Source organism: Ceratina calcarata, unplaced genomic scaffold (assembly GCF_001652005.2).
Source record: "Ceratina calcarata isolate Rehan_Ccalc_2016 unplaced genomic scaffold, ASM165200v1 scaffold127.2, whole genome shotgun sequence".
NCBI lineage: Eukaryota > Metazoa > Arthropoda > Insecta > Hymenoptera > Apidae > Ceratina > Ceratina calcarata.
In genome coordinates, this window is record NW_017133727.1 from 98,846 (window position 1) to 110,667 (window position 11,822).

Genomic DNA, 11,822 nt, shown 5'->3' on the forward strand with positions numbered 1-11,822 from the left:
TACCTTTATATAGTTTTCAGATAGAAAATTACACTTATACGCTTGTTATAAAAAGCTGCTACTATTTTGGTATTTAATAGACCATAAATAAGTCGTTTTCATTTACAAAGAAATATAATTATCATACTTGTACGATAAATCAACACATTACACTTTCATGATCGATAAGCGTCCAATGTGTTCCACTGTACTTTCATCAAATCTTTTTAATACTTTTTTCGTATATTGCATAATTGATTTGAATAATCTTATTCGAACGTTATTACGCATGAGATTCATTGCCATAATTTTGATAAAGTTTCGGACTCTCTTGTGCCGAAGCTTGCTCATTTGCTACTATCGAATTTGTTACATTAATATCAACATTCTCCTCCGCGGGCAAAATCTCTTCTAAGATGGTCTGTTTATCTCGTAGTACAGGTGCTACGAAATTCTGACCTGCCGATAAGTCTCTTTTATGCACTTGTGCCTAAAATAATTAAATCAGATGCTCATATTGCGATAGATAAATAATATAATAAATTCGAAGAAATGTAACTAGTCTACCTTAGACTTGGACGAAGGCAAAGTGGCACCAGTCACGAGACCCAAAATACTTGCAGCGAGACCACTGAGTTGTACCGCAGCTAAAGGCGATAGCCCTCTTCTTACTAAACCTAAAGCCAAGAGCGCAGCCTGAGCCAAAATTGGTGCGGCTCCGGTAGCGCTTGCCGCTGCTCCGGCCAGTTGACCACCACCAACGCTTGGTCCATAGGCAAAACATAAGTTATGCCTATCCACCTAAATACGATATAAAAATATAATTTATTTATTACTGTTACTCGGATCATCAGTCTACGAATGAATCGTTCAGACGTACCAAATGTTTCACCACAAGATACAGTAGTCCGAAGGGTGTAATTAACGGACAAGCTAAACTGTACACTGTCGTCATAGTAAAGACTAAGAGTAGCCAGGCATAATGGGCACCTAAGGGAAACTCCCATAATACTGCCTTTCTAACGTGTATTCTTTCAGCTCTGCTACGAGCTACACACAATCTGAATGTATATAAAGCTAATTCAGGAAATCTTACTAATTCCAATCCACTTCCAAGTAAAGCTGCAGTAATTACGTAGTTTACGAATAAAGCACCCTAAACAGTATACGTATATAGATCTATATAATTTATATAATTTCATAAATCATTCTGCAATTAATTACCTGGTCAGGTAGAAATACACAGTCCCATCTCCCTGTATCATTGGCTGCGTTTACAGTCCATTCTAAAAATGCTTGTGCACTAGTTAAACCTAGACTAGGTAATATAAGGACCATCAGTAGTAAAAGAAGTAACGTTTTTGTCATCACTGCTCGATTTAGACTGCTCCTGGTCCAATGTCTAACTAACGATTCGCTTCTTGCTACTAGCACGGGCATTAAAGCGGCCACGCTAACTAGTAATACAGTTGGAAGGAAAGACGAAACTACTGGGCTGAGATTCATAATCTCCCCTGTGATCGGCAATTTATTTAAAGCAGATACTATTACCTGCAATAACGTGTCACGAAAATATTACAAATCTTTAAGTATGTAGTCATTGAAATTCTCAAGTTACTTACAAATGGTGTGGTAAGAAAAAATAACACAATGCCTAGAGCGAAGTTTATTAAAACAGCGTTCAGATACCAGCATGGTCGTGGTATACTTAAATTTTCCCAAAAGATGTCCGACGGTGTAGGTGCATAATTTACGACCCATTTTATATTAGGTAGAGTTGATAAATACTTGCGCATTGCTTTAGCCGCGCCGGGTGTACCTAAATTATTATTTCATTATAGTGACTTCACAATGTTTACATATATATATATATATATATGATATACACATGAGATTATAAAAAACAGACCTAAAGTTACAAAAGCTACTCCAAGAGGTCTGCTCAGCGCTACTTTCTTTTCTTCTTCAACCAACGCAGTCAATCGGATTTCTTCGTTAGTATAAAATTCTTGCGCATCAACTTGCTGCGCAAAAAAGAAACGATATATTTTATTTATTTATTTACGATAATTTTAATTTTAAAAGGTACGTACATTTTTACAGCAACAGCCTATCACTTGGCCGCATGGATACGGATACATTTTCAATGGTTCTCTTTTTCGTGCATAGTTTTCGCAATATAAACTGGCTTGTTCGGCACAATCTCTTGCTGCATTTAAAGCGGAAAGCCGTCTAATATCGTAGGCTAATGTAATATCTTCCACCGTCAAAGTTGGAAATACTTGTCTGTATAAAATAATATTACGAAACGAAATAAAATTACAGAATAATTTTCATTGTGCCAAACACGAATTTACATACTTGAAGTATTCGGTAAGAACTTGCACGTTGCATTGTTGCTTTGAAATTTCTGTAATTAATAACGTCCTTGCTGCTAGTTCGCCACCATGCCTTAAATCACGTACCTATGACATACATATCTCAACAAGAAATTGTTTCTATTATTATTATTACGGTGACAGACTAATTGTGATTTTTTTATACCTTTTTCAAGAAATGTCTCATGATGTATGCGCCGACTGGTAAGTAGGATAAAATTAAAATTGTATGCACCCAAATCCACGTAGACATTGGATCTAAATTAGACAATGTTGTGTGACCAAATGTTGCAGTGTCGCCTTGCATATTGCCATGAAAATTTATTGGTAAAGCTATACATAATGATACAGCAACCATTAAGCATGTTACGATGATTAAGTGTCGTTCAAACGATATATACAATAAACCATCTGGCCCTGCACGTGTTAACAGTTCTTCATCCCTAAAATTATAAAATATCATTCCAAGTATTATTAATATATTCTTTGTAATTATATACACTTAATAATAGACAAATTGGATTACTTAATGATTTATTATACTCACGTAATTCTAAATGCAGTAATGATCCATGACAAGAAACCTCTGTCGACTTGTGACAGTTGAGAATTAACAGAAGTTTCAACGCACAGAGCATCAGTATCCCTGCCTTCATTATTTCCATAAAATAATTCCATCCACCTTTCATCCGTTTTATTTACTAATGCAAGACGTCCATAGTTCCATGCTTTTTTACGAAGTAAACCAAACAAAATAACAAGGATCTATAACGTATCGCGATAACGAAATTATTAATAATATCATTATTTCTAACGATATACATACAGAAATATCTTTGGAAAATCTTACCAGAAATCCAAAAAAGTTTAGCAATAAATTCTCAGGAATGCCTGCATATGCATCGGTTATTATTGTTGTATTATGCCTTGGGACAGGAATACATTTATCCGAAGATGGTGTCTCCCCTTGGCTCGACCTATCATTTAAGTAATAATCATTTTTTGCATACATTTTCTTTGTTTAGATTAGAAATATACTTTGCACAATGACATGCCTCTACAGTAGAAAACTGAACTATTTCTGAACGTGAAAACGAAAGTATAATTAATTATTACACAACAATCTTAATCCTTTACCATTTATTACTTCTGTATTTTTGTTTTTAATATAAGTGTATCAGACTGTCGTAAAACAAAGGACAAGTAACAATAGCGTACAGTGTTGAAATGCGAAAGGTAAACTTGGTATTTGTACGAATTTTACACAATGTCAAAAAACGCAGCACTAAGATTGTATTTTTCAAATTGTTACACTTTTCTACTTACTGGTAATATACGTAGCCCATACTCGTTGAACTATTTCTATAAACGTACGGTTAGATAAATACAAAATCGCATATCAACAAATGCGTGTCAATTTGACACATTATATGTATGTATGTATGTATGTATGTATGTATGTATGTATGTATGTACGGTACGTAGAGTACGTATATAATACACTGTTAACAACACGGTTACTGGTTATGCTACCAAAGTTTAGCAACTGCAATTGTATGTATCGTATGTACGTAGCCATGTAGCATACCAGAGAGGTTATAGATCCATCCGCGTCAATCGTAACCAGAGTTCAACTAAAACAATTAATTATGACAAAGATAAAACGTCTCTGTTTTATCAAGGTTTTATCCCGATTCTATCATGTATTTCATCACAAGTTTTGTAAATGTAGAAGCTGGCTGTCCCGACACATATGGTGACAGCACTGACGAGACGCTAATGATGACGCTAATGATGACTGGTAATACTGATAAAGAATAAATTCCTTTGATATCAGATTTATTTGAAATTAAACATCTGACAGCAATTAATCATTACAATTTAACAAGTCAAGTGCGTCAATGAATAAATATACATTGTAAAATATAGAGAAATTGAATGTTTTAATTTAAGAATTATTCCAGTTTTTTTTTTACTATAATTGTACAAGTCTGTTAGTTAAAATACGTTTCTGATCTAGGATAATATATATTTAAACTCAGTAGTCATTTATAAATACAGACTTTTATTTGGCACAGATACAATTAAATTGTATCTGCATAATGAGAAATAGATGTGTAATATACATGTACAATAACATTCACATTTTAATGGCATTTACACATGATTAATTTATGACACAAACCATTATTTTCCAAATGTAAAAAAATGTCATTAGTTACATGATTTCATCAGCGTTCACGAGTGTCGATACTGATTGTATGACTGCAATTCACCTGACGTAATGCAATCTAAAATCCAAGTTTCTTTCAACCCTCCTGAGCCAACTAGAATTTTAGCTGTTTCTGGATTATTAGTAATACAACCACCTGCTGCTTTTACAAGATCTATCAAAGCATCAAATGGTATTTTCGTGGTCTTCTCAATGTACATGGGTCCACAAGCAGTGAACAACTCTGGTATATAAGACTTCCCAAACAGTTGTCTATCTTTACGATTCTCCTACCAAATAAATGATTAAATTAGTGCTATTACGCAGTTACTTCACTGTTTCCCTATTACGAATACTTTTTAACTCTGTATCTTATTTACCGATACTGCTTTCGAGAAATGTGCCATCTCATAATCTTCTGGTATTAACCATTCTTTGCTTTCTAAAGACTTTAAAACCCACTCGAGGCCGACCAACCAACAGCCTCTTATTATGCCATGCAATAGATTTATCGTTCGCACGCCCGTCGTTACTACGTGTGTTGTATTTTTTGTAACATTTGGCTCAATCTTTGCAGAACCAAGAGCTCGAACGACGCTTTTAACTAGACTTTTATCTCTATAAGAACATGACGAACATCTATGATAATTAAAACTAAAAATAGTTGAAATGTATCGACAGCGGTGGAACAATAGTCGTATAATTTATATGAATGAAAAATGTATCTTACTCGTTAGATAAGCCTGTTGTAACGATATATAATCTTTGCGTTCGTTTCTTCTTTGATACTCTCCGCGATTGAAAATCGTTTGAACTCCCATTTGGGGCACAAACATTTGCTATTTCCGGTTTACAATTCTCCGTATTTTCACTTAATTTCATTAAAATGTCTTTATCAGCGATCTTTTTAACAATAATCTTTTTACTGATTACTTTCCTCGGTTTTCTTTGTGTTTTCTTTTCCTTATCATGACTTAAGTCAAGTGCGTCAATGAATAAATATACATTGTAAAATATAGAGAAATTGAATGTTTTAATTTAAGAATTATTCCAGTTTTTTTTTTTACTATAATTGTACAAGTCTGTTAGTTAAAATACGTTTCTGATCTAGGATAATATATATTTAAACTCAGTAGTCATTTATAAATACAGACTTTTATTTGGCACAGATACAATTAAATTGTATCTGCATAATGAGAAATAGATGTGTAATATACATGTACAATAACATTCACATTTTAATGGCATTTACACATGATTAATTTATGACACAAACCATTATTTTCCAAATGTAAAAAAATGTCATTAGTTACATGATTTCATCAGCGTTCACGAGTGTCGATACTGATTGTATGACTGCAATTCACCTGACGTAATGCAATCTAAAATCCAAGTTTCTTTCAACCCTCCTGAGCCAACTAGAATTTTAGCTGTTTCTGGATTATTAGTAATACAACCACCTGCTGCTTTTACAAGATCTATCAAAGCATCAAATGGTATTTTCGTGGTCTTCTCAATGTACATGGGTCCACAAGCAGTGAACAACTCTGGTATATAAGACTTCCCAAACAGTTGTCTATCTTTACGATTCTCCTACCAAATAAATGATTAAATTAGTGCTATTACGCAGTTACTTCACTGTTTCCCTATTACGAATACTTTTTAACTCTGTATCTTATTTACCGATACTGCTTTCGAGAAATGTGCCATCTCATAATCTTCTGGTATTAACCATTCTTTGCTTTCTAAAGACTTTAAAACCCACTCGAGGCCGACCAACCAACAGCCTCTTATTATGCCATGCAATAGATTTATCGTTCGCACGCCCGTCGTTACTACGTGTGTTGTATTTTTTGTAACATTTGGCTCAATCTTTGCAGAACCAAGAGCTCGAACGACGCTTTTAACTAGACTTTTATCTCTATAAGAACATGACGAACATCTATGATAATTAAAACTAAAAATAGTTGAAATGTATCGACAGCGGTGGAACAATAGTCGTATAATTTATATGAATGAAAAATGTATCTTACTCGTTAGATAAGCCTGTTGTAACGATATATAATCTTTGCGTTCGTTTCTTCTTTGATACTCTCCGCGATTGAAAATCGTTTGAACTCCCATTTGGGGCACAAACATTTGCTATTTCCGGTTTACAATTCTCCGTATTTTCACTTAATTTCATTAAAATGTCTTTATCAGCGATCTTTTTAACAATAATCTTTTTACTGATTACTTTCCTCGGTTTTCTTTGTGTTTTCTTTTCCTTATCATGACTTTTTTTCTTTTTTATCATAGAACGTTCTCCAGTGTTACCAGAATTACTTTTATTGTATTTATTATTTTTCTTCTCCCTGAATTGTTTTCTAAATGTTAATGAACGAGGAAATGGGCATTCGTTTTGTACTGGAGTAAATGATACTAATTTTGAACATTCATGCAGAGGTAATAGTTTTCTTTTACCTTTCTTTGCATTAGGTACTGTTATTGAATCTTTTATATTTTCATTCCTTTCTGTCTCAATTTTATCAGTAGTTTCATTGACAATGGAAGATGAGGTAGTTGTTCCATTCTCATTACAGTTGCTATCAATTTTTTCTGAAGTTACTTCATCCTGACTCGTTCTTTTATGACTGTTTGTTCTTTGGTCATCCAAATTGTTCTTCCCTGTATTGTTAGCATCACAGAAATCTAGTATTTTTATACTTTCTGTTGTAGAAATTTTCGTTGTATCAATATTGATATTATTTTGCAATTGATTTGAAGTATAAGACGTATTCATTTGTAATGAAGTACGAACGGTATCCGTACTTTCTTGCATAAGGCTTGAAACTATTGAATGCCTATTTCTTCGTTTATTTTTACTAATACCATTTTTGGAATCCTCTTGTTTACATCTACTGCTATTCTTACTGTTTATTACATCAACAGACGTATTAACATTTAAAGAAGTTCTCACTGTGTTTACACTGTCTGTTTCAATTGCTACTGTTTCTTTACCATACACAGATTGAGCTACTAATTCGTCACTCACTTGTTGAGGTACTCGGATTAAGTGATTAGATTGACAATTATTTCTTAATACTTCCTGTATGGAAGTATGAGCAGGATGCTCATTATCTTCTTCATCTGATACATTATCATCTATCATAGTAGAACAGCCGATTGGTACTTCTGTGAAAGCACTTTCAGAAATGCTTAAAATAGAAGATTGAGACAATCTATTTCTACAGATGATGGAGCAATCGAGCTTGTCATTATTTGTTTCCTTAGAACTACACGGTATTTCATCTATTTCCATCAACATAGGATCGTTATCATTGCTTATTCTACTTCTTAATTGTGCTAATTCTTTTGAAACATGAGATACCAAATTAACATTTTCACAAACATTCAAATGTTCTTCTAGATCATAAATCTTTCTTAATATTCCTAGACCATTTGTTCTTTTCAACTTCTTATTTCGACATGTAGTTTTTGGTGTATTACAAATATCTTGATTTGTATCATTTTTTCCATTATTATGTTCAATTATATCCACAGCGTCCGCTATTTTGGTAGACAATCTATTCTTTAAAGAATTATTACTTGAAAGATTAGGTTTTATCGTTGACGTTACAGATGTTTCGACCAATTTGTTTTCTTTATTTGTATCTATTCTTTCTAAAACAATACTGACATTTTTCAATGGAATTCCATAAGAAGTTATATTATTCACATCAAAGTCAAGTGAATCATTCCCAGAATCTGTTAAGTTTGAAGCACAACTTAAATTCACTTTCAATGAACTTCGTGGACGCCTATAACTAGTATTTGCACTGAGAACATCAAACCTCTTCTTTTTGTTTTTCATCATTTGTGTTTCATATTCTTTTCATTTTGTAATTATGGAACTTTACAAATTCAGCTCCCGAGTGCTCATGCCTTTATTTTGAAAATTTGGCCACAGCTAGACCAGTTTATATAAAATTATTGCAAATTATGACCACGAACAACAGCCACTAACCAAATGTGGTTTTATTTATCCATAATACAGTTGCGCCACCAATTTACGCGCCTCAAACTAGTCGGAAGGATAAGTATTTACTTTGCTGTCACAATCAGATGTTCGTGTTTACGAAAATCAATGAAAGATAGTAACCGAGTGCAAGTGATCTTATAATTGTAAAATATGGAAACTGCCGAGCAAGAATCTCACGATGATAATTATTATTTAGAATTGTCTTCGGATCCGATCAGGTTTGAATCGGTCAGTAGCCTTACGAATGTTTTTTTCGATGACTCGAAACAACAGGTTCGAAATTTATTTATTCTATCTACTAATTTTGCGATGAAACATTGTAGTACACCAATGTTAATCCCGTTTGGTAATCAGGTATTTGCGGTTCGATCTGGAGGTGTAACAGGTGTACTAGTTAAAGGGCCAAATCAAAATATAAATTTTCGAATGGAAGACAAGGGCCCGGTAATTTCCATCAAATTTTCACCAGATATGAATATATTGGCAGTGCAACACAACAATTTTTCTGTCGAGTTTATCAATTATTCTCCGATAACTGGATTGGACAATATAGAATATTCACAGTCGTGTAAAGGAAAAAATGCCACTATACTAGGATTCGTTTGGACACATGGAAATGAAATATTGCTTGTTACTGACTATGGTGTCGAATTGTTTCAAGTAAATAAGCAAATGAATATTGCATAATCTATTACTTTACTTGTATCACAAAAGCTTTTTAATGTTTTAGATAAATCCCGAGAAGCGTACTGTCAGGGTTTTAAAATGCTTAAGTTTAGGTGTTAATTGGTTTGTATTCTGTCCACAAAGTTATTTGGTACTGTTATCATCTGGTACAATAGGAAATCAAATGCAAACACTACATGTAACACCTGGGAATCTTCATAAATTAACAAAATTCGAAGGTATCGCTTTATTTATCATTTATGTTAGCTGTAAAATTGTTGGTTTTATACAAAAAAGTGTTTGTGAACTCAGTGGAAGCTGGCGCAACGAAACAAGGCAAATTGGCTGTGTACGAAAGGGATGTAGCATTGGCTGTTGTATACGGGATGCCTTGTATTATTTTGCTACGTCATCAAGCAGGTACTAACCGTTCGACGGGTACTGCGTCTGTACATGTATATACAGTGCATAAGTATGCTGATCAATTTAAAATTAATGCATCGAATATGTTTACCATGTATTTCATTCTATATATTTTTTTAACCAGAATGACCACGATTAAAAGGAGCCATATTTTGAAGCTTGATGTGAGCGGTAAATTTGCAATTAACGTTGTAGATAATCTTATTATCGTTCATCATCAAACTACAAAAGTACGTAAGGTATTGCGCGTTGACAGAATAAAGTACTCGATAACTATGTCGAGGGCCAGATTAATGAACAGACTGTAGATTTGTAGCCTGTTTATTTTTTCAGACCTCAATGATTTTTGACATCATGTTACCTGGTGTGAGTGACGGAACCGTAATGCATCATACTAGTGTAGCACCGGCAAAGTCGATCAAACCTTATAGTTTGAAAGTTCCAGGAAAGACACTATCGAATCAAACCTATGAACCGTGTCAACTATGTATCCTTGACTAAAAATGCAAACATCAACATTCCTATATTCGTTACTGTCCCTTAATATTCACAGATTCTCCAAATTGGGTGGTATTTCAGCCAAACATAATAATTGATGCGAAATTGGGTTGCCTATGGTATTTATCGCTTTTCCTTCACCTTTTTCTATCAATGTCCTCTTGTGTATATACCTCTCGGTTCAGCATGTTTAACGACTCGATCGTTTTAGGTATATCGAATTGAAGTTAGACGTTTTGATAGAACTTATTACAGATAAAGTGTTGCTAGTTGAATTTTTAATGCAACGAACGAATGCGAAGCACATTTTGATACAAGTGTTACAAAATTTTATGATGCAATTGCCCGTAATTTTGATGAATATGCCAGTTATATTTGACAAGCTGAATTCTGTATATAGAAATTATTTGGAAAGTGAAATACAAAATCAGGTGATCACTTAATTTTACGTTTGTTTGTTTACTTGTTAATTATGGTGCTGATTTTCATTGTCTATAAATTGCTTCTTCAGATTGGTACCCCGGTGCAAAATAACGCCAAGAGTGTAAGCACTGCAGCGGAAAATTACAAGTATAAATTGGAACTTAATCAGAGCGACATGTACAGTCACATACTGTCAAAATTTTCTGAGAACACCATTGAACCAAAAATGATAGTATGGGTCCTCCTTGAGTACATCAGGTATTTGTTTTCTCATTTTTAGTCGTTTTCTGTCTGCAAATTATGTTAAAAGTTACGAGAAAAATATGTACACTTTATATAGTGTAGCGAACAAAAGGAGATGTGTAGCTGTTACGATTAAAACCGAGCTTAGGATGTTGATGGTTTTCCATTCTAGATCGCTGGCGGAACACGGTATACCGGTGCAGCATTATCTACATGAGTTGGTCATTACAACATTGGTTCAACGTAAAGCGTATTATCAGCTTCATCAGTTGCTGCAATATCATGTGGTTGCCGACTCAAAGCCTTTGGCTTGTTTGTTGCTGTCTTTAGAGAATCTCTATCCAGCTGCTCATCAACTCGCCTTGGACATGCTGAAGCGATTAGGAAACGCTCATGAAGAGATAATTGAAGTTCTCCTCTCGAAAGGACATATTCTGCCAGCGTTACGGTAAACAAATGATAAGGATAAAATACAATATAATAATGCGACTAATTTTTTTTTTATCTTGCGGTGGATTTATTTTCACAATTATTTGGTCATGTTTTCTTTCTTTTTCCCAATTTTTAGTTATGTTCGATCGGTCGGGATGGTCGAGCAAGTGTCCGACAGAAAATTTCTAGAAGCGGCGAAAGCGACCGGAGATGCGACGTTATTTTATTCGGTTTTCAAGTTTTTTAAACAACGTAGTTTGTGCAACGCTACAGCCTTTACCAAAGGGGAGCGCTATCAGCCTTACATTCAGCATTACAAACATTTATTTGAAGGAATGGACAACAGTAGTAATTCGGACACGAATTCCAACGACACCACGGTCTCCTCCGTTCTCCGCGCGATAAATTCGCAATTCGACTCTATCGTAACATGGAATAACACAGAACATATTTAAGAATTACAGCAGTTTACAATTGGAATGTTATTCAACTGTCTTGATGTTTTTATTTCATCTCCTGTATTTCCATTTGTAAAATATCTTATTCA

At 34.0% G+C, this 11,822-nt stretch overlaps 4 protein-coding genes across 10 annotated transcripts; 1 reads left to right on the plus strand and 3 right to left on the minus strand.

The window, feature by feature from the left end:
- Positions 1-95: 95 nt before the first annotated feature.
- On the minus strand, positions 96-4,171 carry Tmem63 (transmembrane protein 63). 3 transcript variants are annotated; one of them, XM_018029272.2, is made up of 13 exons: positions 3,946-4,171; positions 3,684-3,719; positions 3,208-3,334; positions 2,905-3,122; positions 2,524-2,800; positions 2,341-2,444; positions 2,073-2,265; positions 1,889-2,003; positions 1,602-1,798; positions 1,204-1,530; positions 860-1,135; positions 547-780; positions 96-469 (listed from the first exon to the last, which is right to left on the minus strand). In XM_018029272.2, the coding sequence occupies exons 2-13, from the start codon at positions 3,701-3,703 to the stop codon at positions 263-265; spliced, it is 2,295 nt and encodes a 764-aa protein (XP_017884761.1). In that variant the 5' UTR covers positions 3,704-3,719; positions 3,946-4,171; the 3' UTR covers positions 96-262. The 3 variants fall into 3 exon arrangements, with proteins under 3 accessions (XP_017884761.1, XP_026672405.1, XP_017884753.1); XM_026816604.1 differs by lacking the exon at positions 3,684-3,719 and having other exon boundaries at positions 2,905-3,085; positions 3,946-4,170; XM_018029264.2 differs by lacking the exon at positions 3,946-4,171 and having other exon boundaries at positions 3,684-3,937.
- Positions 4,172-4,401: 230 nt separating this feature from the next.
- MCPH1 (Microcephalin) lies at positions 4,402-5,535 on the minus strand. Of its 3 annotated transcripts, none has more exons than XM_026816727.1 (3): positions 5,300-5,535; positions 4,950-5,187; positions 4,402-4,859 (listed from the first exon to the last, which is right to left on the minus strand). In XM_026816727.1, the coding sequence occupies exons 1-3, from the start codon at positions 5,449-5,451 to the stop codon at positions 4,596-4,598; spliced, it is 654 nt and encodes a 217-aa protein (XP_026672528.1). In that variant the 5' UTR covers positions 5,452-5,535; the 3' UTR covers positions 4,402-4,595. The 3 variants fall into 3 exon arrangements, with proteins under 3 accessions (XP_026672528.1, XP_026672525.1, XP_026672523.1); XM_026816724.1 differs by having other exon boundaries at positions 4,950-5,208; XM_026816722.1 differs by having other exon boundaries at positions 4,950-5,223.
- Positions 5,536-5,704: 169 nt separating this feature from the next.
- On the minus strand, positions 5,705-8,578 carry LOC108628237 (uncharacterized). Of its 3 annotated transcripts, none has more exons than XM_018030010.2 (3): positions 6,603-8,578; positions 6,253-6,511; positions 5,705-6,162 (listed from the first exon to the last, which is right to left on the minus strand). In XM_018030010.2, the coding sequence occupies exons 1-3, from the start codon at positions 8,423-8,425 to the stop codon at positions 5,899-5,901; spliced, it is 2,346 nt and encodes a 781-aa protein (XP_017885499.1). In that variant the 5' UTR covers positions 8,426-8,578; the 3' UTR covers positions 5,705-5,898. The 3 variants fall into 3 exon arrangements, with proteins under 3 accessions (XP_017885499.1, XP_026672354.1, XP_017885517.1); XM_026816553.1 differs by having other exon boundaries at positions 6,253-6,526; XM_018030028.2 differs by having other exon boundaries at positions 6,253-6,490; positions 6,603-8,577.
- Positions 8,579-8,591: 13 nt separating this feature from the next.
- Positions 8,592-11,760, plus strand: Bulli (regulator of MON1-CCZ1 complex protein bulli). Its single transcript, XM_018030052.2, has 11 exons — positions 8,592-8,863; positions 8,945-9,250; positions 9,321-9,495; positions 9,569-9,728; positions 9,804-9,909; positions 10,013-10,166; positions 10,233-10,296; positions 10,389-10,608; positions 10,689-10,858; positions 11,016-11,291; positions 11,412-11,760. The coding sequence occupies exons 1-11, from the start codon at positions 8,741-8,743 to the stop codon at positions 11,728-11,730; spliced, it is 2,073 nt and encodes a 690-aa protein (XP_017885541.1). The 5' UTR covers positions 8,592-8,740; the 3' UTR covers positions 11,731-11,760.
- Positions 11,761-11,822: the final 62 nt, after the last annotated feature.